Source organism: Haliaeetus albicilla, chromosome 14, assembly GCF_947461875.1.
Source record: "Haliaeetus albicilla chromosome 14, bHalAlb1.1, whole genome shotgun sequence".
Classification (NCBI taxonomy): Eukaryota; Metazoa; Chordata; class Aves; order Accipitriformes; family Accipitridae; genus Haliaeetus; species Haliaeetus albicilla.
The window spans coordinates 14,434,072-14,460,291 of NC_091496.1; the positions used below are offsets into that span (position 1 = coordinate 14,434,072).

Below are 26,220 nucleotides of genomic sequence, written 5' to 3' on the forward strand. Positions count from 1 at the left end.
TCCCACTTCTTTGTATATTTTACACCTCTTGAGTGCATGATGTGAAGGACCCAGTTACTTACAAAAAGAAAAAGGGATTAATGAATCAGAAATGCTCTTCCCCCTCCTGAGTTAAGTACAGAAGACTCCTATGTAAATGCTTCACGCATTTAAAAAAAATGAAGCCCTAAGGCAAGCACAGCACATGCTTAGTATTCACTCAGTATACTTAAACAGGAACCCTTACATTTATAGTAAACCAAAAGTTATTCATCTCCAAACATAAATTAAACCTGATTTTACTGTTCTGTCCAAATATTCTTTGTGATATTATGTTTGTGAACATATTGTTATATCTTATATACAAGGGACTGTAATATTTTCAGAAGAACTGCATGGATTTAGCCATACAAATCCAATTAATCTCAATAGAAGTTGTATAGCTAAATCCCTGTGCTCGGCTTTGACATTTTGGAAGCAGTGGGGGAGGTTTTTCAAGTAGTGAATATGTACAACAAAACTCGGTTTTCTCTAAGAAATAAAATGGCATGTAGATACTAACAGATATCAACAAATATATTTATGTGACTGTCAAGAAAATCACATTCCTAGCAAAGCAGGCAATGATCTTCACAAAACTCTATTTTACAAAAAATAACAGTATTACCCTGAAGTCTACAAGATAAAACTAATCACATGTACATATTAGTTGGATAAATTATTCTTATTTTACCTGCAGTTTTGATCTTTTTACTTCATTTGCAGTGGATCTGCCTGTCTGATATAAAATGTTAAAGAATTAATTTAATCTTATGTTCACAGTTAGAGGATAGCCAAAACAATGTGTTTGAGATACATAAAATTCATGTTTTTAAAAGGTCACTTTAAAGAAGCCACTTGAAAGTACTGTTTAAAAAGATGTTCTCATTTGCCACAGACCTTCCTCACTTTTTTTTGTTTATTTACAATCCTAAACAAATTAAAGAGTAGAAACAAAACTACTCTCATCCAACTTCAGCAACAAAGAATGCAGCTAATTTTGGCTATTTCTTGGTAGGTTTCTTCAGTTACTAAGAACAATTTACATGTACACACATTCAGGCATACATACAATACAGGCTGTGCAAAATCTGAATTCAGCAAGCTGTCTTCATGGAGCTGAAACTCTTCAAAACATCCAAATACAACTTATCCTGATACAGAATTCTTTCTGAAATACAGACTGTAACGGCATGTCCTTCATAAATACACACACACATATACTACTAAATATATTTAATACCTCCCTATGAAGCTCTTACAGAAAATGAAAATATAATTCCAGTAGTTGAACTTGTAAAACTTAAAAATCCATATAAAAAAGGCTACTCTCTGCCTTCTCTCTTCCCCCAAAGCCCTCAATAACCAATACCAGGATTTCACTTCATAAATATCAATGAGCTGCTTTCCATCTCAAGAAACATAGAACCAAAACCACTAGAGATGTATGTTTCCCATACAGCAGTTGAACAGTTAAATCCCAAGAGTGTTGTAACTGTGAAAGATATAAATAATGTCTCATTTTACAATAATTTAGGTTTTGCATTTGACAGTACTTTTTGTATGGACACTTTCTTTTTCCAGTTCAAGCATCATTCACACAGAGGCAGTGGAGACTTCTTTGTTTTTTAAAGAACAGAAAATAACTGACCATTTGGGAATTAGCTGGGCATATGAAGTATTTAACAAGCAACTAAATGATAAGGACAAATTCACCCAACAAAAGCCATCATGCCACAGTTTATTTTTCCTGTGTATGCACGGTTCGGCTGGTTTCTCACAGGAAGGCTTAGCTCAGGTGCTAGTTGAAAAGTATTATTTAAAGCTTGTTATATTTCAAATTAATCATGACCATTCAAGTACCGTATCCTCCAAGACAGGAACAATAACCACACTTTTTGCCTGAAATGGATGATAAAGCTGTTACTTCATAAAAAACTAATGCCATTAGAAGTAAAGTAAAAACATTGCTATAGAACTATAAAGCAATGTTTTTCTGCAGTGGTATGTTCTGAAAGCCTTATAATCTGACTTAAAACAAGTTTATAAAAGCATCAGCATGTTACAAAAAATACACATCATCAACTGGGACAGTATCTGAAATAGCCTCTCTGGCCAGAAGCTCTCAAAACCTTCTTTGAATTTTGCTTTATATAAAAGTTGTAAATTCTGGGGTACAGAACTTCAGTATATTAAAAATGCTTAATATGATTAAACATAAGTGATAAAACACTTAATATTTAAATAGACTTAAATAAGAAATTGTTTTGTGAGGAAGACTTTTATCCATAAACCTTTCCTAGTGCAAACACCCCTCTACCCATGTCTCTTACAACCTCAGCTACTTCCATCCCCCTCACAACTCAGAATCACAGAACAGTTGAGATTGGCAGGGACCTCTGGAGGTTACTTGGTCCAACTCCCCTTGCTCAAACAGGGCCACCTAGACCAGGCTGCCCAGGACCATGTCCAGATGGCTTGTGAACATGTCTGAGGAGGGAGACTCCACAACCTCTCTGGGCAACTTGTTCCAGTGCTCCATTGCCCCCACATTAAGAAAGTGTTTCCTGATGTTCAGAGGGAACCGCCTGTGTTTCAGTTTGATGCCCATTGCCTCTGGTCCTGTCACTGGGCACCACTGGAAAGAGCCTGGCTCTGTCCTCATTTCACACACCCTTCGCATATTTATATACATTGATGAGATCCCCCAGAGCCTTCTCCTCTCCAGGCTGAACAGTCCCAGCTCTCTCAGCCTTTCCTCACAGGAGAGATTCTCCAGTCCCTTCATCATCTTCATGGCCTTTCAGTGGACTCTCCCCAGTATGTCCATATCTCCCTTGTACTGAGGAGTCCAGAACTGGACACAGTACTCCACCTGTGGTACTCGCAAGTGTTGAGTAGAGCAGCAACTCCTTCCAGTTGCTCATTACATCCCTTTACACTCCACGCACCTTCTGCTCCTCCTGCTCCCCCACTTCTCACCAGAAGATGCTCCACACCCTGTGCCTGGATCTTGGTTAGGTCCTTGCTAAATGGCCAGAACCAGCTCAAACAAAAAAACCAACCTGTGCACATGCTAAATAGTCTCCTGAATGAAGGGTATGAACATGGACACCAGTTTTCATTAGATTTGTAAGCCTGAGCATCTTTGAAACTTGTGCCTTTCTGTCAATCTCAGCCAGAACTAGATAAGCTAAAAAAATGTGTGAAGGATATGAACAGGGTGAAAGAACTGACAGATATACAATTGAGTCTGTTTCCTTAGGAAATCAAGCTAGAATATACTCAAGAAATGAAGCAGCACTCTGAAAAGCAGATACTGTGAATATAAGGTACATGCTAAAGATCATCACATTCAAACATACTAAGTACTTGAGCAGGGCAGCCTTATCAGCGTTATCCTCAACAGCTTATGCAGTCCCTCTGTACTCCAGACAAAACAATGTTTGGATGTGGAGGAATGTGCAACAACTCAGTAACAGACATGTTTATCCTTTATTTCAAGTTTGTTTTGTGGGTGTTTTTTGTTTGTTTGGTTTGGTTTTTAATCCTTATTTAAAGGAAAGAAAATCTAGAAAACTGAAACAAGCATAAGATTCCCGTGCAGCCTCCTCTGACCAAACCTTCCTGGTGGCCTTTAATAGCAGTAGTTTGTTGAAGAAATCAAGGATGAAATACAGTCAGTAACTACTAATGTATGCAGGATCATCTGCTTCACAAATAAACTGTTAGTTATTAATTCAGAAATGTAATTTTCATTTAGTTGACTAATGAAATGATGATACCTCACTGTAAGATTTTTCTGAGGATCATTATCATTGTTATCTAGGTTCAGGGCTTAGCTTTTAGTCTCTAAATGCTTATTTTCTTCAAGTGACAAGACTTGCACTTCTGCCTGAGTGCAATCCACAAAAAAAATGTGTCTCCCTGCTTTTAGGCTGGCTCATCACCAGCCAGAGCCTGAGTTACAGTTCCCAGTGGCAGAATGCAGCCTATTCAAAACAGCATGATTAATTTAACTAAAAAGAAAACCACAAGCAGAGAGAAATGGATTAAAACCCAACAAAACCCTACATACATATGGTCTTATCTGAGACTTGCCTTGTTAACATTCCACTTTTTTCAGCCATAGGGTGAAGCACTTGCTGGTACTGCCCGAGTGCAACCGCTGCCTCTGACACTATAACCTGAATCCTTCCCCCTCTCCAACACAACCCAAGGCTGAATTCAGGTATTGTTCCTCCCATTACAAAGCAACTGAAAGAAAGCCACTGCCAGGTTCCCAGAAAGCTGGGGAAAGGCTTAACTGCATTTAACCCTTAGGGGTCCCTGGAACCAGCCATATGACATCCTCTGGTGCTAGGGACACACAGAGCACCAGTAATTCCCACGTTCTTTGTAACTGTTAAATGGTGTATTTGAGAATGCCACAGATGACACAGGCAGAGAGCACGGAAACGGTGCTACAAACCAGGAGAGTTTCATTTTCTTCAGTACAATCAGGTGTTACAATTCTCCTATAAAGATCTAATGGCTGGACTACAGATGTAATATGGTATTAACAACTGTTCACTTTCTGTTTTTTTCCCCTCCAACAAATAAATGTATTCAACTTTCCAAATTTGTTCTCCAGGTTCTTTGTAAGGGGAGAATCCAATAATGTAACAGACTGACAGGAAGGCAGCTGTGCCTAAAAATATACTCTTTGTAGTTTCAATTATATGACCATTATTCACAATAAATATACACTGCTACATTCCTTGTGCTCAGAATGGGAAGTAAAGATAGCAGTATATATGTTATGTTTATGGATGTCCAGTTTACCACAGCTGCAACTCTGTATTTAGATCTGACAAAGAAAAAGCTGAGACAACGAAAAAACAGTATCTTAAGTACTGATTAAAGTCACTGGCAAATCTTATTTAACCAAGAAATTAGACATATTTGGAAGAAAAATACTGGTGACTTACATTGGGTCATCCAAATACCTGACATAACATAAGATCCCAGTGACACAAATGAAATTATCACTAAAGTCAGTTACTCAGTAAAGATGTAGCAGGATTTATCACACCTGCATTTTTATCCGAAGCATTAAGTCTATCACCTTAAATTCAACAAAGAATTTCAGAAAGAGATGGCCTATTTCAACACAAATTAAATGGCTTTCCAGACGAAAAGCCATTTAAGATACTCAAATGCTTGCTTGCCTTCTACAGTTTAAGACATATGAGGTACTCAACTACGATTAGATATTAATCTAAAGATTCAATTACATTTTTTTTAAATTATTACAAAATAACTAAGACAAATACTTGCACATCTTTTCAGAAGCTGGCAAGCGTCATTTTCCAAATGTCTCCATTTATAAGCAGTGGGCACCATGAAGATGCCTATACTGTATCAGTGACTTCAACTAAATAGTACTCCTGTATTAAGGATGTGTCCTGCATATATGTGTGTGAGCATCTGTCTGGAGCATAGGGCTAGTTCCAGTATTTCTCCAGAACAGCGCTCCTTTGTCCTAACATCACTACAAAACAAATAAACATTAAAAAACAAAACAAAAAAAAACAGAAGATGAAAAATACATGGGCTAATTTTTATGCCTCATTTCCAATTCCTGCCTCTTCCTATTTAAAACATATTAGGACTTAACATGAAAATGAGGAGCTTTTCTCTTACTACCTAAGCAAATCCAGATAAAAGTATTAAGATGACAGTGACTGACAGTTTCATGATGACACACATCACATCTGCCAATACTTACTTTCTTCCTCATTCATGCAGGTTTATTTTTTTTCCAGAAGAATATGGTATTTATTAGTACAACATTTCCTAATTCAACATGCAGGAAAAGTTTTTTAACTAGCTTTTTAACATTTAGTTGTAAAATAAGAGTTAATTATTTTTTACAAATTAAACCCCTGTGTTTCAGTAATTTTATTCATATAAATATGACCTTAAGCAAGCTTATCATCTGATGCAATAGATACTTTATATGGATAGCACTTTTATAGGTAATGCAGATAAGAGTATTGTTCTGCTCACGAGGCAGAGGGAGTTAAATCATGAAATATTCAGTTTTAATTAAGATTACTGTATCAAAGGCAGGGCTTAATGCAAAATTGAAGTAAGGATCAACGTTAATGCCTATTCTAAAGAAAATTTACATAAATTATGTTTCACTAGTGTACCACGAGTCCTATTTTGTCAATTTATACCATGTGGGATCATAGAAATTAGAGATGGAAAATATCTAAAGTTATCTTCAATCTCCTCCCCCCAACACAGAATTCTTTCCTCCAGTTTATGTCCGAATGCTTTGTCTGCTATCATTTTCAACAGAATTCTTTCCTCCAGTTTGTCTGAATGCTTTGTCCACTATAGTTTTCAACAGTTCAAGCAGTGAGGCATTCCACTAAAACTTCAGGGGAGACTATTACGCACTTTAACATCTCCAACAGAAAGGCTTTTTTATGGTATTCAAAGCTAAGATTCCCCTCATCTTATTTCATTATTCCTACTTAGACCTCTTTGGACTCCTCTAAATGAATCCTCCTTGGCACTTGAGGCCTATGAATACTTTCATTTTCATCATCCCCTGGTAGCTATTTAGCCAAATTAGTGTAGGGATCATCTTTCTTCATCTGAACATCACCAAGCACACAGATAGCTATAAGTAATAATTACATATGTTCATTTCCTTTAATCTTTCTTCACAAGTCATTCCCTTCTAGCCTTTAATTTCTGCCACTCTTCATGCCTACATCTTCTAAGTGTTACTACTTTCCAATTATTTTCCTTTCTCTGAACAGCTTTATTTCGGGTCATTTCCACTTATGCATGCTCGCTTAAATTTACCACTTTATCCTGACTTCACTGTTGTGTGTAGGTTTTTGTGGTTTGTTTTTTTTTTCCCTAATAAAACATTGGGATCAAATCTCTCCCCTGTTCATGTCAAATAACCACAGAAAAAAATAAAATTACCTGCACTTGAGAACAGCATTTTAGCTTATTAAAAATAGGATAAGCAGAAGTGCCTAATAAATTCAAATTGTTTACATTACTCATTTTTATGTTTGGCTCTTTTTTCCAGGTTTTAGGCACCATCAACTTTGGGTAATCAGTCTGAAACAGCTTTGGTTTTTGGAGTACAGATAATTAATCTTTTTTATTTGTATTTATCTTTTTTAGTATCTGCATAAACACTTTCATCAACATGAAAATTAAATCAAGACTTCAAGCATTATTTTTTATCTCCTATTGTATTGATGATTCCTATCATGTTTGCTACCTTTCTTCTTGACCCTCCAACACACCGAGCTATCCCCAATGCCTAAGCACAATGTAAAGTTACAAAAACCTCACCTGAGCCAGACCAAGATGGCTTCGCTCTCATCAGATAGCAGTCTGGCTCACTGAAGTGAATTCCAGACACCAAGTAGAATTAAAATTGGGGCTATTTTTGGTATGGGAGATGAGAATAAGATGTTGGTTTGAGTAGGTGTTAACCTAATCATAGGTGATAAAAGATTTATTTTCTGCTAAGGAGATACTGCCATGCTAACTCTCCACCTGTACCTCCATTTCTCCCAGTCATTAAGCAGTGGTCTGGTTCTGGTCATGGCTGCACAGAAAACATGCTAAATTAAGTGGTCAAATAGCATTCCACAGGCTAGTCCTGTGAAATGCCCACCACAAGGTTAAAACCAGTGAGGTCTCAATGCTTTTTTGCAAGCACGTGCTGACCAGCAGACCAGCCTACCCTGCAACAGCTCCAGTCAGTCAGCCACCATGTGTTCCCAGTTAGCCATCCTTCCCCCTTCACTACTTCTACTGGTAGCCCATTGCATCTTCCGATACAAGTGAATCATTTAAACAAAAAGCTTTGCTATGTCAAAAGCTCATTTGTAAAAGCTAAGTATCCAGGATGAAGTTAAATGGCAAGCCTCTGTCACTATTAACTAATAGGCAGTCAGCTAAAAGCAAGATAAGATTTTTCAGGATACAATTAAAAAGCAATACAGAGAGATTATGCCATTGATGCTACCTGTTCAGTGAATCAGAATGGATTACTTCAGTCTCCCAGTCTTCTAGACTGTCAGTCTAGCATCTTTCACAAGCACTAGTCACACAAATTATTAAAAAGCTTTTCTCTACCCCATCAGTGTTATACATCCATTAGAGGCCACTCCAGGCCAGAAAATATCTGTTGCAAGAAGTCTTCCTAGGCCATATGCCAGTAATAAACAAAAAAGGCTGGAAAAGATCATTTTGTAACAACAATCTTTAGTTTTCTTCTCAAGTCTGTGTGGTAATTTCTTAAATCAATCCGTTTAATCTCTGTATCAACTATAGCAAATTTTTATGTATACGATCCGTTAGTTCATGTTTTGACATTCTCTTTCATATTTCTTGCCTATATATCTAGAACATGGAACACCCTCACTTTCATTTTATGTAGGTCACAGATGGTCTACAACATATCCAGCACTCTTCAAATATTAAACTAGATCAACTTAAGTCTTCATCTTCTCTATCTATGCCTTTTAAGAAATATTCCAGCTACCACACCTCCTACTTTTTTAAACTCACTACTAACCAGAGTCTTGAGTTCAGAACTTTTCAGAAGACACAGATGTTCTGCCTGTATATTCTACTCCTCATACTGGAATGTTTTAATATGTTCATAAAAGGATGATTAATTTCCCACTCTTAATTTGTATTATATTTCAAGAAACATTTATAGAAGGTGAGCAGGCAGAAAAAAAGTATGTAAAAACATGCACGCTGAAAGATACCTTTCAATTTTCTACGTGAATGGCTATGGAGAACTAGCATCATGTCCTGTTAGAAATGGCAACAGATATAAATTTACAATCATATTCAGAAATAAATATTAGTTAGAAAACACGACAATGATTTGAAGATTAAAATACAGAATTTTTGGTATTAGTAGGTAATTAGGGGTTTTTTTTAAAGATCTTTCTCTACATGCATAACAGTAGGGTAATGGAATTTCATCTGAATGAAGTTAAAGTTGCCCTATCACATGTTAATGAAACACAGATCAGCATCTGCTCATCTGAACTAGATCTGTCTTCAAATATTTCAATTTCAGTTGTTAACCTGTGACCAAAAATCCAAGTCGTATTTGTTTTTAAATTTTACCTCTAAAACACCTCCTGAAATTTAAATAACTGAGTGGCCTTCCATTTTCTTTTTAATTCTTCTATGAATTCCACTTGCAGAGGTTATACTTTGCCTCTTCACATGTCAAAACAAAGGTAGAAGGTCCTACTTTTCTTGACATATTTGGCTTTCTCATGTGGAAAAGGATCACTCTCAGAGCGTTTTCCACAAGACATTGAGCTGTTCTGTAGTTGCTGTTATCAAAAAACGGTTCAAAGACGTATGGTTCACATTGCAATTTCAAGGATGTAAAGTGACAGATCATCATCACAGAATTCTGCAAAATAAGTTTCCACCAAAAAAAACCTTGTGTCCTGGTTTTGGCTGGGATAGAGTTAATTTTCCTTCTAGTAGCTGGTATAGTGCTGTGTTTTGGAGTTAGTAGGAGAAGAATGTTCATAACACACTGATGTTTTCAGTTGTTGCTAAGTAATATTTAGACTAAGTCAAGGATTTTTCAGCTTCTCATGCCCAGCCAGCAAGAAGGCTGGAGGGACACGAGAAGCTGGGAGGGGACACAGTCAGGACAGCTGACCCAAACTGGCCAAAGGGGTATTCCATACCATGTGATGTCATGCCCAGTATATAAACAGGGGGGAGCTGGCCGGGGGGGGGGGTGGATCGTTGCTTGGGAACTGACTGGGCATTGTTTAGTGAGTGGTGAGCAATTGCATAGTGCATCACTTGTTTTGTATATTCCAATTCTTTTATTATTATTATTATTATTGCCATTTTATTATTATTTTCTTCCTTTCTGTTCTATTAAACTGTTCTCATCTCAACCCACTAGTTTTACTTCTTTTTTTCCCTGATTCTCCCCCCCACCCCACTGCGGGGGGTGGGGGGGGGAGTGAGTGAGCAGCTGTGTGGTGCTTAGTTTCTGGCTGGGGTTAAACCATGACACCTTGTCATTGAAAAGACAGGGTTTCAGCACTTGTTCTCAGGAACAAGTCAAAAGCAGTCCAGCAAAAAGGGATGGGAAGGCCAACCATGCAATGTAACCCTGGGCATGCCCTTCCCAAGTATACAATGCAGCATAACTGGCCAACTTACTCCGCAGGAGGAATGAGTAGGAAGGTGTACAAATCAATTATTTCCCCTACTCCGCAAACGTTTTGACAAGGAATATGATGACATTCAGGATGGGATATTTGATGATGGGTTCTTCTGTTTGTTTTACAAGCAATTCAGAATAATTACTGAGAAAACACCTTTTGGTCAATATGAAGAATAACTACTGAGAAAACACTTTTTAGTCCCTCAGGATAGAATAGCTTTAGATAGCTAGAATGTAAATATTTGTATCTGAGGCTGTCTTGACTCCATTTCTAGTTGATGGAGCAAAATCAGTCCATCAGGACATGGTTCACTGTAACCTAATATAGATTTTAAAACTTTTCATGAACAGAGTGGTTTTAGATGCTCATGTCTACATCAGGGTGCAAAGGATGATGTTCTCTGCATGCCTATTTCTCTCCATTAACTAGAAAAGCACACTAAGTGACTAGCTCAGGTATACTTTTACTGTGCAGACACTTATATATAGCTAGAACCAATCTCATCCAAAATAATCACATTAATTCTTCTGTCATCTGCCCTCCTTCACCTCATGTGAGAAATTAAATCATAAGGTGTTAAGGACAGAGACCTTGTGCAGCACCTAATGTAATTTCAGATATTCAGCACCATTTTCAGACTTAATAATAAATTTCATGGCAGATTCACCTGTTGATTAGCCAAATCACAGGGATTTTTTCCTAAAAACATACTTTTCTGAATCAAGCTTTTTGAAGTCTGAGCTACTGTAGGATTTATTTCAGCTTATTCTGTCACTCTTCATATTTTAAATAAGCAATATTTGCAACGTTTACTAAGAATATAAACTTTTCGTGAAATTTACTCATAACTTGCTATCAGTTTTCCACACTGCTTCCCCCAAATGTTTTCCAGTTTTCATTTCCATAGATAAAGAGATTATGTCAATTCTTAACTATTCCTCATTTATCAAGAGGCATTCTTTTGTCAACAAGCTTCATATTCTGAAATCTTCTCTTTCAAATTAACTGTAATGCAGCTTCTTCTTTTGTCCAACATACTGTGGCAAGCCACACTATCCCCTATCAAATGAACACAAAAAGCAGCAGAGGGTCTTTAGGGGAGGAGGGATGTCAAGTATAAAGTCAGTAGCTAGAACTGACTGCAGCTGGCAGGGCAGAAACAGTGCAAGTATTCACCAAAGTGATCCAACATATTCTTTAATGTACCATTTTGCTACCTTGTGCTCTAACATTGTACATGTACACAGCCTCGGTACCTTCCACCCTCATCAAAACCTGGAAGGGGTCCATGGTACAGATACAATGCTACAAATTTATTTCACATGTGATACAATATAGTTGATTTTGCTGAAGTGACAGGTGGGGTGTAAGTACCTAAAGAGAACATAATCCAGACAGGGATATACAAGAGCACATTAGGCAGGGAGAGGGGACCATATCAGAACTAGTCCAAGGAGTGTATCTGTACAAAGAACATAAAATTACAGCCAACTCTTCGACCAGTGATTCTGAACCATCTTTCATGCTATTCCTGAAGTTGTAATTATATACATTATTATATGTGCAGGGAAGTAAAAGACATATTTAATAAGTAAAGGCTTGCAAAATTAAGATCTTGACAGGATATCTGTGTCCTTACAACTCTGCTGAAGTAAACACCAAGGAGCAAGTAAAGCTACTTAGGTTAAAAGACAACGGCAGCAAAAAGTAAAGCAGACAAAATTGCCTTGAGTAGTCTTAAACCTGGAATCAGACATCAGTTCTAGCCACCACAGAAGTGAAGAAATGGGGACCCTCAGCATAACTGTTTTACCACAAGGGCTAGTTTTAGTTTTGAAATTGTACTTCACTGAACCAGGTTCTATACAAACGCTCAATAAAGAGATGGTTCATTCCCCCGAACAGGTTGTGATCCAAGTTGTCAGAGAAACCAGTCAAGTTATTTTTAAGAAAGAGATAGATAAATTTTATGAAGAGTGTTAATTATGTCACCTGGGAGCTCAACAGGTTCTTTCTAGTCTTATACCTTCCTAGTCATATCATCTTAAATCAAGATATTTGCAAGAGAACTAATGAACTCTACCCTAATTCTCCAATTTACTTAGTATTGTGTCCTAACTTATTTCTATGAATAGCTGGTGATTCTGGAATAGATTATGTGCATACACTAAATGGTTAAAGCAAAGTGATTAAAAAACTTACCATATACAGGCTGTTTTTAGATATATGTTATCAACAGAGGTTGTGCAGTACTTGCTTAATTAATCTTTGCTGTCTTAACAGATGAACCAGATGTACTATTATGTTCTTTGTTCTTCCCTAAAGAGGGGATGAGCCGATTATTTATCTCCAAACAATAGGAGTTCATGTACCACAGTGAAGAATTTTTTTTTAATCTGGGAGGCAATCACTAACAAGCTTCAGCTGCAACTGCTTGATGTAAACACAGTGTGAATTTGTTCCTGGAGTATTAAACAATGTTTCTTCTATTAAGTACATGAAACCAATTTCTAAATAAGTATGTAAAGAAAGAGATGGAAAGGTCAGAGTTTGGAAGGAGTGAAACTCTGTTTCATCTTTCATGTATTCATATTTACTACTTTTATACACTAACACATTTTCATAGATAAGTTAAAATTTGAAGCTTCAAATACTGTTTACAAATAACGTGCCGAGAGCACAGAAGTTAAAGAAACTGTTGGTTGACGCAACACATTCCCTATGTTACACAGCATGCAATCTAAGACATGTGAAGGGCACAAAGGAATATATAACATTGAGTTCACAGGAACACAAGAATTATTTGTGAAAGTTATTATTAGTTAAAGCACAAGGTAGCAAAATAGTACATTAACAGATTCACGGATTCTATAAAGCTCTTCATCAGTACTGTAGCAAACTTGCATGCCCACCTCAAAATCACATTTTTTATTTGATTGTATTTGAAAAGTAAAAATTATTGTAAATCGATTTCGGAAAGCCTTAACATATAGCTACTTACTATTTTATAAGAGTCTGAAAAATCTTAGGGAGATGCTACTGAAATAAAAAAAACTAAGATTAAGTAACAAGAAAGTTTTGAAATGAGTCAATTTTTCTAGGTAAAAGAACAAATTTAGGAATTCTCTTTATCTTCCTGATAAACTCGATCTCCTCTGAAGTCCTCCCTCCCTCCCTCTCAATAGCCTTTCACCTGCCATAACCAAAATTTCTTCCATAAAACTGGTTTTCAATAATTCACAACAGTATCTCATCTTAAATACCTTAAGTGTTTTTAAGACATAGATTAAGTGCCAAGCTGGGCACGATTATACCAGAAGCTCTTTGCAGAAATAAGGTAAGTTTTCTACCTTAAATTACTGAAAAGAAAGAATTCTAATAGAATAGAATAGAATTTGATTAAGAAAGCCTCCCAAGAGACTGTAAAGCTGTATTAACAGTATACCCCCAAAAATGAAAACAAGATCAAACTAGGACAAAAAACATAACATAGCTCAAACAGTTTTTTCTAAAAGATCTTTTCTGTATCAGCTAAAACTAAAAAGAATCAAGCGTATTAGTTTCTTCACAATTTTAGTTAGGAAGTACTACTTGAACTACGAATACTTTTATTTTCATTCATGGCCATGCTGAAACTTAAAAAAAAAAAAATACAGTCAGCTATCTGGTTAAAATTAAGTAATGTTTTCTCATCTCCTTTTGCTTAACAGCAGGCTCTCTCAAGCTGCCATAGTTAGTGCTAAAGTGTTAACCTATGTTGCCATGCTGTGCATCACACTAAGTTCCCATTTCAGCTCATGATTTTCTGCCAGATTAGTCCAGTGACCAATAACAGAAAATAAGAAAATAAGAGTTATTTATTACCCCTTATCACCATCTTCCCAAACCTACTGAAAAATCAACAGAGTACTGATCAATAGATTACTGCGCTTTCTAATTAATAGACAGATCCAGCAAAATAAAACATGTCTGATGTAGAATACACTTATAAAAGAATATAGGCATTAGGATCAAGTACAACAGTAATAATATAAACTTATCCAAAAAAAATGCAGCTACAAATTTTCCAACTGCTAAGAAAGCTGTTCTAACAATTTAAAAAAATCTTTTAGGTATGGGCAGCCATGAAGTCACAGGATCAAAAGGTTGCATTACAAACCCATTTGGACAATAAACCTGCAGGGGATATACAAATTATATAATAATGTTGTATATGACATTCTGTAAGACTAACAAGTATTCTCTGCTAGCAAGATGTGTCTACGTATCTTCCCTCACACTGAAAGTGAAATTTATTTGGACCAGTAATGAGAATGAGATAACCCCAGAGTCTACAGTTTATATTTGATCATTCCTGTCATTGGAAGGCTATGAAGCAAAGGTCTTCTGATGGACTAGATAGAGAGGTATACCATAAATCTTAACTGTTCTTATGAAGAAAAAAAGAAAAGAAAAAAAAAAAGCTTTTAAGACCTTTTCCATTTAGTTCCATTTTTTGGTACAAGTAAATGCTCCCCCCTACAAGAAATTACAGCAGGACCATTCTGGGGATGACAACTCCCATGGCCAGACTGGATTAAGCTGTGTAATTTTATGTACTTTCCTCTGAAGGAAGAGGAGGACAGTGAAATGCAAACAGTCATTTGCAGATTAAATCAATAGGGCAGAAGCAGAGGTTGATGACATCCTCTCTTGCAATTTAAGCCTAGAACTCAAATTATAAAAATAGGGAAATACATAACAGTATGTTTGTTTATATCCCAGAAACAAAATTTAAGAAAATGTACATAACACAACTCCAGGAGACACTAACTTTTACAATCATCTCACTTCTGAATGTTCACTACTTGATACTCAATAATTCAACATTTTAACATATAAAAGAATTATTCAAATATATCAACATTTTTGTATACAACTATTTGAATCTTTACCTAATTTTGAGGTACTGCTGCTCAGTACTGCCTAATGGGTGTATAAAGCAAAGTAAGACACTTTCCAAATTCAAATGCATCATATACTGTAATTATGTCTTGAATCAGCTCTCAATATTATCTATCAGATTAAAAACCTTTTTAAAAAAAAAAATTCAACAACAAGAAAACTCACCACAATATGAACTCCAATCACGAGTTCTGAATGCTAAATTCATCTGAGAACAGAATAGAAATAGATTCTACCAAGAAGTCATCCCACACCCTTATGTAGCTGATGTTTGCTACAAACTTCTCAATTATTTCAGGTAAAATTTTAGCACTGACTCTACCTGGTTACCCAGAAAAAAGACATGCACAACACTTTGGAACTTTCACAGTGAAGGGGAAGCAAATGAAAGTTGTTTCAGAGAAGAAAAAGCAGAATCAGCAGGAACTTTTATTTTTCCAGCACTTTGCTTGTTTTCAAAAAGACTCATGGCAAAAAAATAATCTACTTACGGACATATAACCAATACTTGAGAATGTTCTGTATTTTTCACACACTCTAAAATAAAAACAGCTCCCATTCATCTTCATTCTGCTTCATAATAAGGCCTCTTAGGGAATAGCATAGCACAACACACCTTTTTAACTAGACCTTTTTCTCTGGAAACTCACCTACCTGCTCACTTTTCAGTGGAGAGTATTCTATTAGTGTTAAAGGCTCTACTCAGGCCAGATGTAAAATGTTCCTATGAGCAGTTCCCGCAATAGCAAGGAAAGCTGGAACACAATACAGGAACAGCTGATCTAGCAAAAACGTATAATTCTCATTCTGCCAAGCATTGTCAAGTGTAGAATGGAAAACTTTGTATTTTCAAACTTTAATACAATCTGAGCTTACAGAAGCAATTACAGTGTTTTCCATTTGAAAAAACCTGTTAAGTTGACAGTATTCCTCTTTTATCAAATTTGCTACATCAAGGTGATCTAACATAAAGCACTAACAGAGTTAGTACTACAATCCTGATGTGGTTATCTGATGTCCAAAAAGGCTATGCCATAATAAAAGCAAACCCTGCATCAAATAAGTAGATAATAAAATCAGACACCTTTCCCATCTTGCAATCAGCATTTTACCATAGTCGGCAATTTACAAAAAAAAGGAATTTTAAATATGAAATTCTCATCTGAAGAAGCAAGATATAAAGTATGCTTCTAACACAACAGGGACAAAGAAATCTTGCAGGTAAATTGCCATGTACCATTCCAGTTTACATACCTAATACTAGCTATTCTTTAATCTATCCATGTAAGACAGACAAGAAAGCAAGACAAAAATGAAAACAAACCTTTCAGATTTTTATGCTCCAGGAAAGGGCACTTTTTTTTTTTAATTAAAGGAAATTACATTCCTGTGGCTCCCTCCAGCTGGAAGCATGCTATGTACACCAGTGTTTTTGTGTATTTCTAATAGACCCATATTACATTGGCACTTCACACACTACTCTGAATTTCCTATCTGCAGACTTACTCTAACTTCAGGTAAAAAGCTCTTGCTCTGTGGCCAACAATTTGCAGTGCTGTTTATCGTTTTGCCAGATTGGAAAATTTTAAGTTTGTTAACCTTTGTTCCAAATTCTTACACATTTGTACCTACATTAGTTTCAGGCATTTGTAGTACTCTTAGGGAAATTCAGATGCTTTTATGCTTTTCTTAGATCTAGTATTGAACAGATAAGAAATGTCTAATAAATGAAATGTAGACTATGATGTGTAAGATACCTGATGTGTCACCATATTCCCACAGCGATAAAGAGCCTTTGTAGAAATCCCTGTTTCCAAATGTACTATAATCTACCTGAAAATATTCACTGAATATGAGTAACAGTAAAACCAAACCTGATTCTGAATGTAGAGACCAAACTTTAAGATGACCTAACAGTCCAACTTTAATGCATTAGAGTGAAAACGCAAATAGAACTGAAGTTACTGATCAGTTACCTATTCAGTAATTTTCAGTTATTAGTATATTGTGAGAAGTTATCACACCTCTCTGCACAGATGTCTTTCCAAACACTCAGGGATGTATTAATAGGAATAAAATATGCGAAAGTATGCAAGACAAAGGCTTTCATTTCATTTTACCTACTACAGGTAACATCATAGCTCAAAAGTATAAGTAGATCTAGTCAATCCTCTTTATGAAAAGCATATTTCACAACAAAGAGGAAGCAAGATAAAACAGGTAGGAAATGAAAAATGGTTAGAACTGAACTGATTTGAAGAAGCAATTGAAAAATCATTTTGGTAGAGGAAAAAATATTGTTTAATTTTGGCTTGGAAACCATAACTATGACAACAAAAATATCTACTTGCTTACTGGTTATGATATGACATTAACAGCCCTTGTACCCTTCAATGTAAAATGAGCTGATATAATTTAAAGCAGTGCTGATAATTCTTGCACAACGTTTCATGCATAAATTGACTCATGTGTCCTATACTAAGGCACATTTTCCTAAAGAGAACAATGTTATATTTCTGTCTAAATGTGAGAAACCTAAAATGAAATACTACTCTTCTACAAACCAGAACTGAATAGACTCTCAGAACCTTTGCAAAATGCACTTGCGGGAGGCATTATAAAGTTTCTTTGTATCCCTCCGTTCTCTAACAATTGCACTTGGACACAATGCACATTTCATATTCTGCACAGTGGGTCCATGTGGACACACAAATCATGCTCCTGGTTGTTCTCTAAGCCTGAAAAAGCATCAACTGCTGTACCTGGGTAAGGGAGCCCTATGACTTATCTGTTGTTGTAGGATGCAGACATAGCTGCACTGCTTTTAGCACTGTGTGAAAGTACATTCACACTTTTTCATCATTAAAAAATAATGTTTTATCTTTTAAAATTCTTCAGCCACATGCTCGACCTCGCCATATATCCAACCAGAACATCAACTGTGCAAGTTTCGTCCCAGGCACAGAGTGTAACTGCCCAGTGCTGGTGGCAATACCATATTCAACTTATTAAATTATTACACAAAAGCGCATCTGAAGAAAAACATTTAAAGATCTTGTCCTCTGAAATGGTTGCAGAAATCAATAGTGCTTTAATGTCTGTTATCTCTTGGTTTAAAAACCAAGCAAATAAATTCAAACAAATTCAGTGGCATGCTACAGTAACACACAACGTGTTAAAAGCCAGTATCATGACAAGTTAGAACTACTAAGAAAAACATATGAATATTCTGGAGGAAAGGGAGCACTGAAAACTTCTCAAGTGAATATAGACCTATATTCACATATGTACTGACATCAATAAGCTAAAATTTTAAAAAAATAAATAAAAATCTTACTTTAACTGCCTCTCAAACAATCCTCACTAGATGTGTCATTTTTTTTTTTAAATAGCACAAAACCAAGAGAAATTTCAACTTTTATGGAGGTAACTGAAACAATTTTCATTTGCAGAAGCAGAAATTTGCATGTTTGTTTTTTCTCCCTGGTGCTACTCCCTTGTACTAGTTAGTGAGGAGAAAGAAAATGAATGAGCCCAATTCTTTCTCATGCAACCCAATTACAGCAAGAAGTTACAGCAGAAAAAACTTAGTCTCGTATCAATTGCAAAGATAATGCATCTGAAAGGAACATGTTAACTTTTTGTTTGAAATAAGTATGAGACCATTTTAAGGACTAATTAACATTAAAAGGCAGAAGTTAGATTAAGATTCAAATTTTAAGTTGAAATTCTATTTAGTGAAAATGAAACATTTTCAATAAACCCTAGCATTAAACAGAAAATTGAATTTTTGCTGCTTATTAGCATAAAATTTCATTTTTGAAAAGCTAATAACTGGAATTTTCATGTGAATAGAAATTATGCACAAAACCCACGAAGCAATAAGAAATATCACAAAATCAGCAACATGACAGATCTTAAAGCAGCTGCTAGTCCTTCTTGAATCTTGACTGAGATTGTTGATCAACTTTAAAACCAAGGCATGCTATTTTCTGACTGAACGTGGGGAGAATTAATAAGTATTTGGTTCATGTACAGCTTTTCAGTTTACAAATTAAAGAGCACATAAAAATTAATGTTGAATCAGTTAAGAAGCCAAATATTTGATTTAAAACATTTTAAACTTCTGCACAATTCAAGAACGATTTCCATGCTGTAGACACAAACAAGAAAATAAAAGCTTGCGGTATCTACCAATAAAATGAATCAATACTGCTAAGGATAACCCAGCTCCTAAATATTTACTTTATTTTAAAAATATATTTACAGAATAACTAATGTCGAAAATCAGTGAAATATAAATTGTTTTAAACTATTTCAAGAAAAAAAATGCAATTATATGTTACGCTCAGATTAAACTACTTCCAAAATCTATTTTAAATTCTATTGTATTTTATGTTACTTTACATTAGACATTTCAAGAATTTTTAACTAAAATTTAATGCAAAAATTGTTTTAATAATTAAAAATATTACAAAAATATAAGATTTTATCTTGGTATAAACAGATTGAATCTCAACTTCTTTGCCCTAACCCAGTTAAGGTTTACTAGAATCTTTTTCTATCTTTATAGCTTAATCTGCATAGTCAGAAAAATAAAGATTACAGATAACACTGCCATCTAGTGTACACTCTAAATTAGGATGAAGCATTTATTTGAATTTTTTCATTCTGCACTTTAGTCTAAGGGGGAACTACACTCCATATACAAACTATGTCTTCAGTACTACTTAACTGTGCATTGGAATAATGACATTTTTCCTGTCCTCTGGAATGCATGTTCAATATGCAGACATACTGATTTTGAAAATACATGGGAAAAGTCTGTTATATAATACATTCAGGACTTAAGTATACCAAGATAGTTTTGATAGCCAAAAATGAAGAGACTGTACAGCTAACCACCTACACAAAAGTTTTACCACGTAGTGGTCCCAGTCGTGTCAGCATCAGCATCCCCTTTTACATTACTTGAATAAATTAAACTGAAATTTGCTCCCTGAGACTATCAAAGTTCAGGCAAAGCTCTAAACTTCACAGCTGCAGTTGGACAGTCAATTGTTTTGCTTCTTGCCTGTTCTTTCATCTTATGCCTTAAAGGTTGCACTCTTTCCATCTTAAAAATGAAATTTTGTTGAAAGATCACAGTGACAGTGTGTGTCTTCAAATGCTTGCAGAAAGGCTTAAAAAACAAGAAGTACCTACGTGGTGGATCATCCATAGATTTAGAGCACAAGTGAAACTAATCTGAACACTACTTGGATTGTATCTCATTTTCTTTTGAGTTTCTGTAACAGTCTCATAAGACTCCCGTTTCATACTAAAATAAACCTAGATCAATCATTGTTGATAAACTAACATCATTAAACAAGACAACCACCTTTTGCCTCAGTATTCCAAGTTTCAGCTTCAACACTTTGTGTCTTAAATCAAAAAATGCACTACCTAGAGCAAAATACAAAACCAGCAACCTGTAAGGAAAGCAGTGTGACCAATACCTTGACTGACAACTCAATCAACAGACTTCACAGCACAGTGAATTAAAGAATCAACACAACATTCATAAAAAAGGATTTATCTCAGGCTACATTTGACACTAGCCAGAAAAAAAAAAGTGAATAGATACAGCTGACCAAATTTATCCATTTTTATGAACAGTAAGGTCCCTGTGCTCTTTGTACACCAAAGTTCCTATAAGTGGCTACAAGACTGCAGGCATCATCCAAAGTCTGGTCAGAAACTGCCTGCCTCAGCCACCTTTGATGTCCTTTCATATGGCATTTGCCCATAGGAAACTTCAACGTAGCTTTGAAATACAGAGTTAGGGTTCCTTCTGAAAGCACAGTGAATTCCTGAGGCGCTGTGAGATGACAGAAGAAAGGCAAGAAACAAGTACAGGATGCATAAACATGTCTAAACTTGATTTTTTTTCAGCCACTTCCTGAACACCTCTGAAAGCTAATCCATTGACATCTCAAGGGTTGTAGACTGTAAGCTGAAAAACCACTCATCTAGTTACAAAAAAGTAAATGCTTGTATTAACAGATTTTTTGTGGTTGTCTAAATTTCTCGTGCCTCAGATCATATAATAACTTTTAACTAAAGAAGCTTGAGAGAAAACATTATGTGAAGGTGTAAGTTGCCTACTGCATCTGTAAAGCACCTGGGTCCCCACCACTATTAACAAAGATATTCACATACCACTCATTAAATAAAGTACTACAACTCTACAACTAGCTTCTCTATTGCCTGATTTTACAATATGTATATTTATGGTTGGTTATTCTACAAAGTTGGGAGATTAATTTTGCCAAAAATTCATGTGAGCACTGAACAGCGATGATAAAAGCAGTAGCAAAATTGTTTAGGCATCTTGAGCATACGTTTCCTAGAACTTTACATGAATACAGACATCAGATTTAAATAATCCTTGGTTAAACTTGAGACCTAACAAGGAAAGGTAGAAAATACTTCTATAAGTAAAAGTTAAGCACAACTGGAAAGCAGGAAAGAAATTGAGATATTCTAAGGTGGACATGAAAGATCTAAGAATCAAGTAGACAAAAAACCCCTATCTTTACTTATACAGAATAAGTATTTGCACTTGACAAACTCAGAGCTCTAGAGAAAACTCTACATTTACTTAATTCCACTCAACTCTATAGTTATGCTGCCATCTAGTGAAACCGGATACTGACTCTCCTCTGCAAGCCAAGTTGGTCCAAATGAAAAACAAGATACATGTATCACAGTAAACAGCTTTCACCTGCAAATACCTTATTCTTCCTCTGCTCCTTCCTCATCACTACATTTATGTTACATGTGTTCCAATGTGACTAATTTTGGCCATAGGACAGTGAACTTTTAGACACTTAACTTGAAATACAAACAGGCTACAGACTTCAATGAGAAGCCAAGGAACTAACCAGCACAGATCACACAGTCCAGGATCAGGAAAAAGTTAGCTATTAGAAGGTTTCAGATCATCATACAGAAAGTCTTGAATTCATAGCTAGTAATACAGATAAATATTACTCTGAGCCTTCAACTTAAATTACTGTTGTGGTTGTTTTCTCATTACTTTTAATTAGAATGATGACTTACAAAAAACAATGTAAAACCTTTTCAAAAATTCCAGATACTAAAAAGGAAATAAAGAAAGTAAGTACACACTCACCTGGGAAAATATATTTGCAGTTGGAGCAACTCTGTTGTCCACAATACTATATAATATTGCTAATAGTCTGTCCAAGGGAAATGGCTTTGGCCCAAGGAGGTGATTACTGGTCTGCAACAGAAACAATACTTTTCAATCCAATAGATCTTTCCTGGAGTACCACACGATGTTATTCTCACATCTTTTTAGTCTCTGGGGAGGCACTATAATTCACAGTAGTGTTTCACACAGCCACTTACATATTATGGAAAACACTGAATACATGCTTATTGATCACAAAGACATAGACAGAGCTCTATTTAACATGGCAAGAGTTCAAACTGCACAATAAATAGCAACATTTTTGAGCTATAACAGAAGATCTGATGCCAAATTTCCTGTCACTAGTTATAGATTTACTTGTCCTATTAAATTACCTTGCCCAATCTAAGCATTAAAGAGGAAAGACCGCATTTTATGGCATTCTCACAGTGCACATAGTTTTCTTCACAGTTTATCAACAGTAAGACAAGTTGGGCTTCTTAAAAGCACAGAGTTTGTAGCTAGTGAAAAAACGTAAAGGTTTAGATTTAGTCTATTGTCTACAGTCAGTCTATAATCCATGATCACCCAGAAAGTACTGCACATAACAGAACAATAGCTTTATAAATCTATACAACTATCAAACAACTTTTAAGTATATTTTGCTTACTGAAGACAAATATTTTACTAGCATTTGCTTTTTGAAAAAGCATAAAAAGAGAAGATTCTGCTAAAGTATCAACATATCCACCTTCTTTGAATTGTTTTAGTCAAAGTCTTTTCACTTCCTCTCACAGAGGTGCAAAATCATAACAAGAGTTCCTCATCTTAAATGCCATACTAAACTACTCCAATAAACAGCCTTACAGTCTAGAACATGAGTAGACTAACTTGGCAATGGGGACCAATTCTAATACAGGAAATTATATTTAAACATAGGAAAAAAACCTTTTTTTACCCCGAGAGCTGTTAAACACTACAACTTACTGCCTAAGGCAGGTTGTGGAATCTCCATCCTTGGAGATATTCAAAACCCAACTGGACATGGTCCTGAGCAACCTGCTCTAGGTGACCCTACTTGAGCAGGGGGGTTGGACCAGACCAGAGGTCCTCACCCACCTCAGCTCTTTTGTGAATTTCAATTTCTAAAACTAATTTACAACAAAAAAACCAAACCAAAACAAAAAAATCAATCAACTATCTCTGCAGGAATAAAATGTATTAACTGCGTGGTTTTTTCCAACAAAATTGCTGATTTTTTTTATATTTTTGGCTGATTTTAACTTTTTAGTTTTCATTTTCTCTTTTGCTTCCTTTATACCACAATGAAAACGTTACCATTTTGATACCAAAACCAAAGAAAACATTTTTGATCGGGAAATTAGAAATGAGAACACTTCAACTTGCTGTTTTGCACAGGAAATGCCTTTACTACTATATTTCTACTTTCTTAAAATACACTCAATCATAAGATCATTCCAGCTGGAAGGGACCTTAGGAGGTCTCTAGTCAAACCCCTCCTGATCAGAGCAGGGTCAGCTAGGAGATCAGGCCAGGTTGCTCAGGATTTTACCAGTGCACTCTTGGAAACCTCCAAGGACAGAGACTGCACCACCCCTCTGGGAAACCAGTGTCACTGCCTGGCTGTCCTCATAAAGAAAAAGGTTTTCCTTAAATCCAGTATAAACATCTCATTTCAGCTTACACTCGTCGTTTCTCACCCTCTCACCATCCACCTTTGTATCATAGAACCTTAATGATCTCTTTGCAGGTACAGGAACAGGCTGGTTTTAGGCCTCCCTTCTCCAGCTTGTACAACTGCAGTTCCCTCAGCCTCTCCTTGCAGGGCAAGTGCTCCAGCCTCTGACCATTTTGATACCTCTCTGCTGAACTTGTTCCAGTTTATTGATATGTGTTTTGTACTGGAGGGGGGCAAAACTGGACAGAGTATTCAAGATGCAGCCCAAAGAGCGCTGAGCATGAGGGCCCAGAGTACATCCACCTCACATGACTTTAGCTGGCTAAAGCAGAGTTCAGCTGGCTGAACCCAAGGTCAGCTCCTTTGCTGGTAAGAGCTGCTGTATAAAGAGCTACCTGCCAGCTACAGACAAACTGTGTTATCAGAACACAGCATATTTACTCAACTTTGCATTTACAGAGCTGTTCTCTCCCTTACCCTTCTTTTGCACCATACACATCATCTTCACACCTTAGCTGGCACTGATGGACACTTTAGGCATTACAGGTTATCATATGTAGTAACGTTGAATTCAACTGAATTCACAGAAATATGAGTTCCTGATTTTTCAATGTTAAATATTTTTAAAATAACCCATTCCACAAAAAGGAGAAGTACAGTTCATAGGGCAGAACTGGGTAGTATTACAACTCAGGCAGCATTGTTAGGACTACAGAGATTTATTTATGACCCAGACTGTCAAAAGTTCTGACAATGTAGCGTACATTAGTTTCTTCTTACTAACAGAGCAGCCAAGATTAAAGAGGAATTTCAAAAGAAAGTTTGTTTCAAAATGCTTCTGGGAAAGAATACGTCTCAAATATATCACGAGCACATCTATGGCGTTAGTCAACAGTGAAACGCAACCACTCATTTCTTCAGCAAAACAAAAAGTATATATTTCCAATACATGCTTTAGCTTTTCAAATCCAGGAGGTGTCCCCAAAGCTACCTCTTGGCTAACAAAGAAAGCAGTGTGAAAAATAATGAAAACATGTAGTCACAACTTTAGCACGGCACCCTCAGTCAAGAATGAAGGTATGGTGTAAGTTATGAACTGTACAATCCCCTGCCCTTCTCTTTCTAAACACGCCAGTTCTGTGAAGCATATTCTTTATTATCAACAGAAAAAGTCAACAAACATACAGTAATTAAAATGTGTGCACTCCAAGCAGCTAGCAAGCACAATTAGCATGTAGTAACCCCTGAAGTTGTGTTTAGTATGCAATTACTTCACAAGGTTCTTGCGCTTAATATTATCAGCTCTCTCATTAGACAGAATACTATTTTGAACTTTCAAATTATTTGAGAGAAATGCTTTCTTCTGGAAGTCAGAAGAGTTAATTCTAAGAGAGTGTAACTTCTAGAAGCACCACTTCATTTTTATTTCTTTGATAGAAATAAATTCCTGGATGAATAAGAATGGTTTAGAAGTCCCTCCAAACAGAACATGGTGAAACATTTAGAAATCTTCGGCAAGAAGCTAAGGCAGAATACTACATAAAATAGTATTTATAAAAATCCAAGGGACCCTCAGCTCACTTAAAAACAAAGATACCTTCCACATTTAGAAAACCTCTTCAAAAAGTTTTATAGCCATCAAATTAACACTGTGAGTCCTCTATCATCTTTCCACCTTGGCAACACACTTGTCTAATGGTTCAAAAAAGACTTTTCCCCAACTGCCACTATCTATACTTGTGCTTTTTATCTACAGAGTTTCATGTTCCCACTGTTTAACTGGCCTAAGTCCTTCACTGTCCCACAAATGCGAGCCACATGTTCACATTCCAAAATTTCATGAACAAGAATGAGAAGCAAAAGCATTCTTTAAAGAGCAAAAGCTTAACCCAAACTAAATTACTTGCACAAAGGAAAGTCCTTAACCTCAGCTGGCTGAATTTTCAACCTTTTAAGCATATACTTAAAAGACAGAACTATACTTCTCACTTTTTTTAGCAGAAGGCATTTCTGAACTTCCCTGGTTGCTATGGCAATGAATCGTCTTTAGTTGTAAGCTAGAAATTCTGATACAAAACAAATCCTAGACTGAAGTTGAAGCAGATATA

The 26,220-nt window shown here is 36.0% G+C and overlaps 1 protein-coding gene across 6 annotated transcripts in view; it reads right to left on the minus strand.

The window, feature by feature from the left end:
- The window catches only part of ORC5 (origin recognition complex subunit 5), a 73,158-nt gene that overhangs the window by 17,808 nt on the left and 29,130 nt on the right, over nt 1-26,220 (minus strand). For 5 of the 6 annotated variants that reach the window (XM_069801793.1, XM_069801792.1, XM_069801795.1 and 2 more), the window contains one exon: nt 22,393-22,503. In XM_069801793.1, coding sequence (XP_069657894.1) covers nt 22,393-22,503 — 111 coding nt within the window. Of the gene's footprint in view, nt 1-22,392; nt 22,504-26,220 lie in introns of those variants that run through there. The other variant, XR_011327745.1, reaches the window with a different exon arrangement.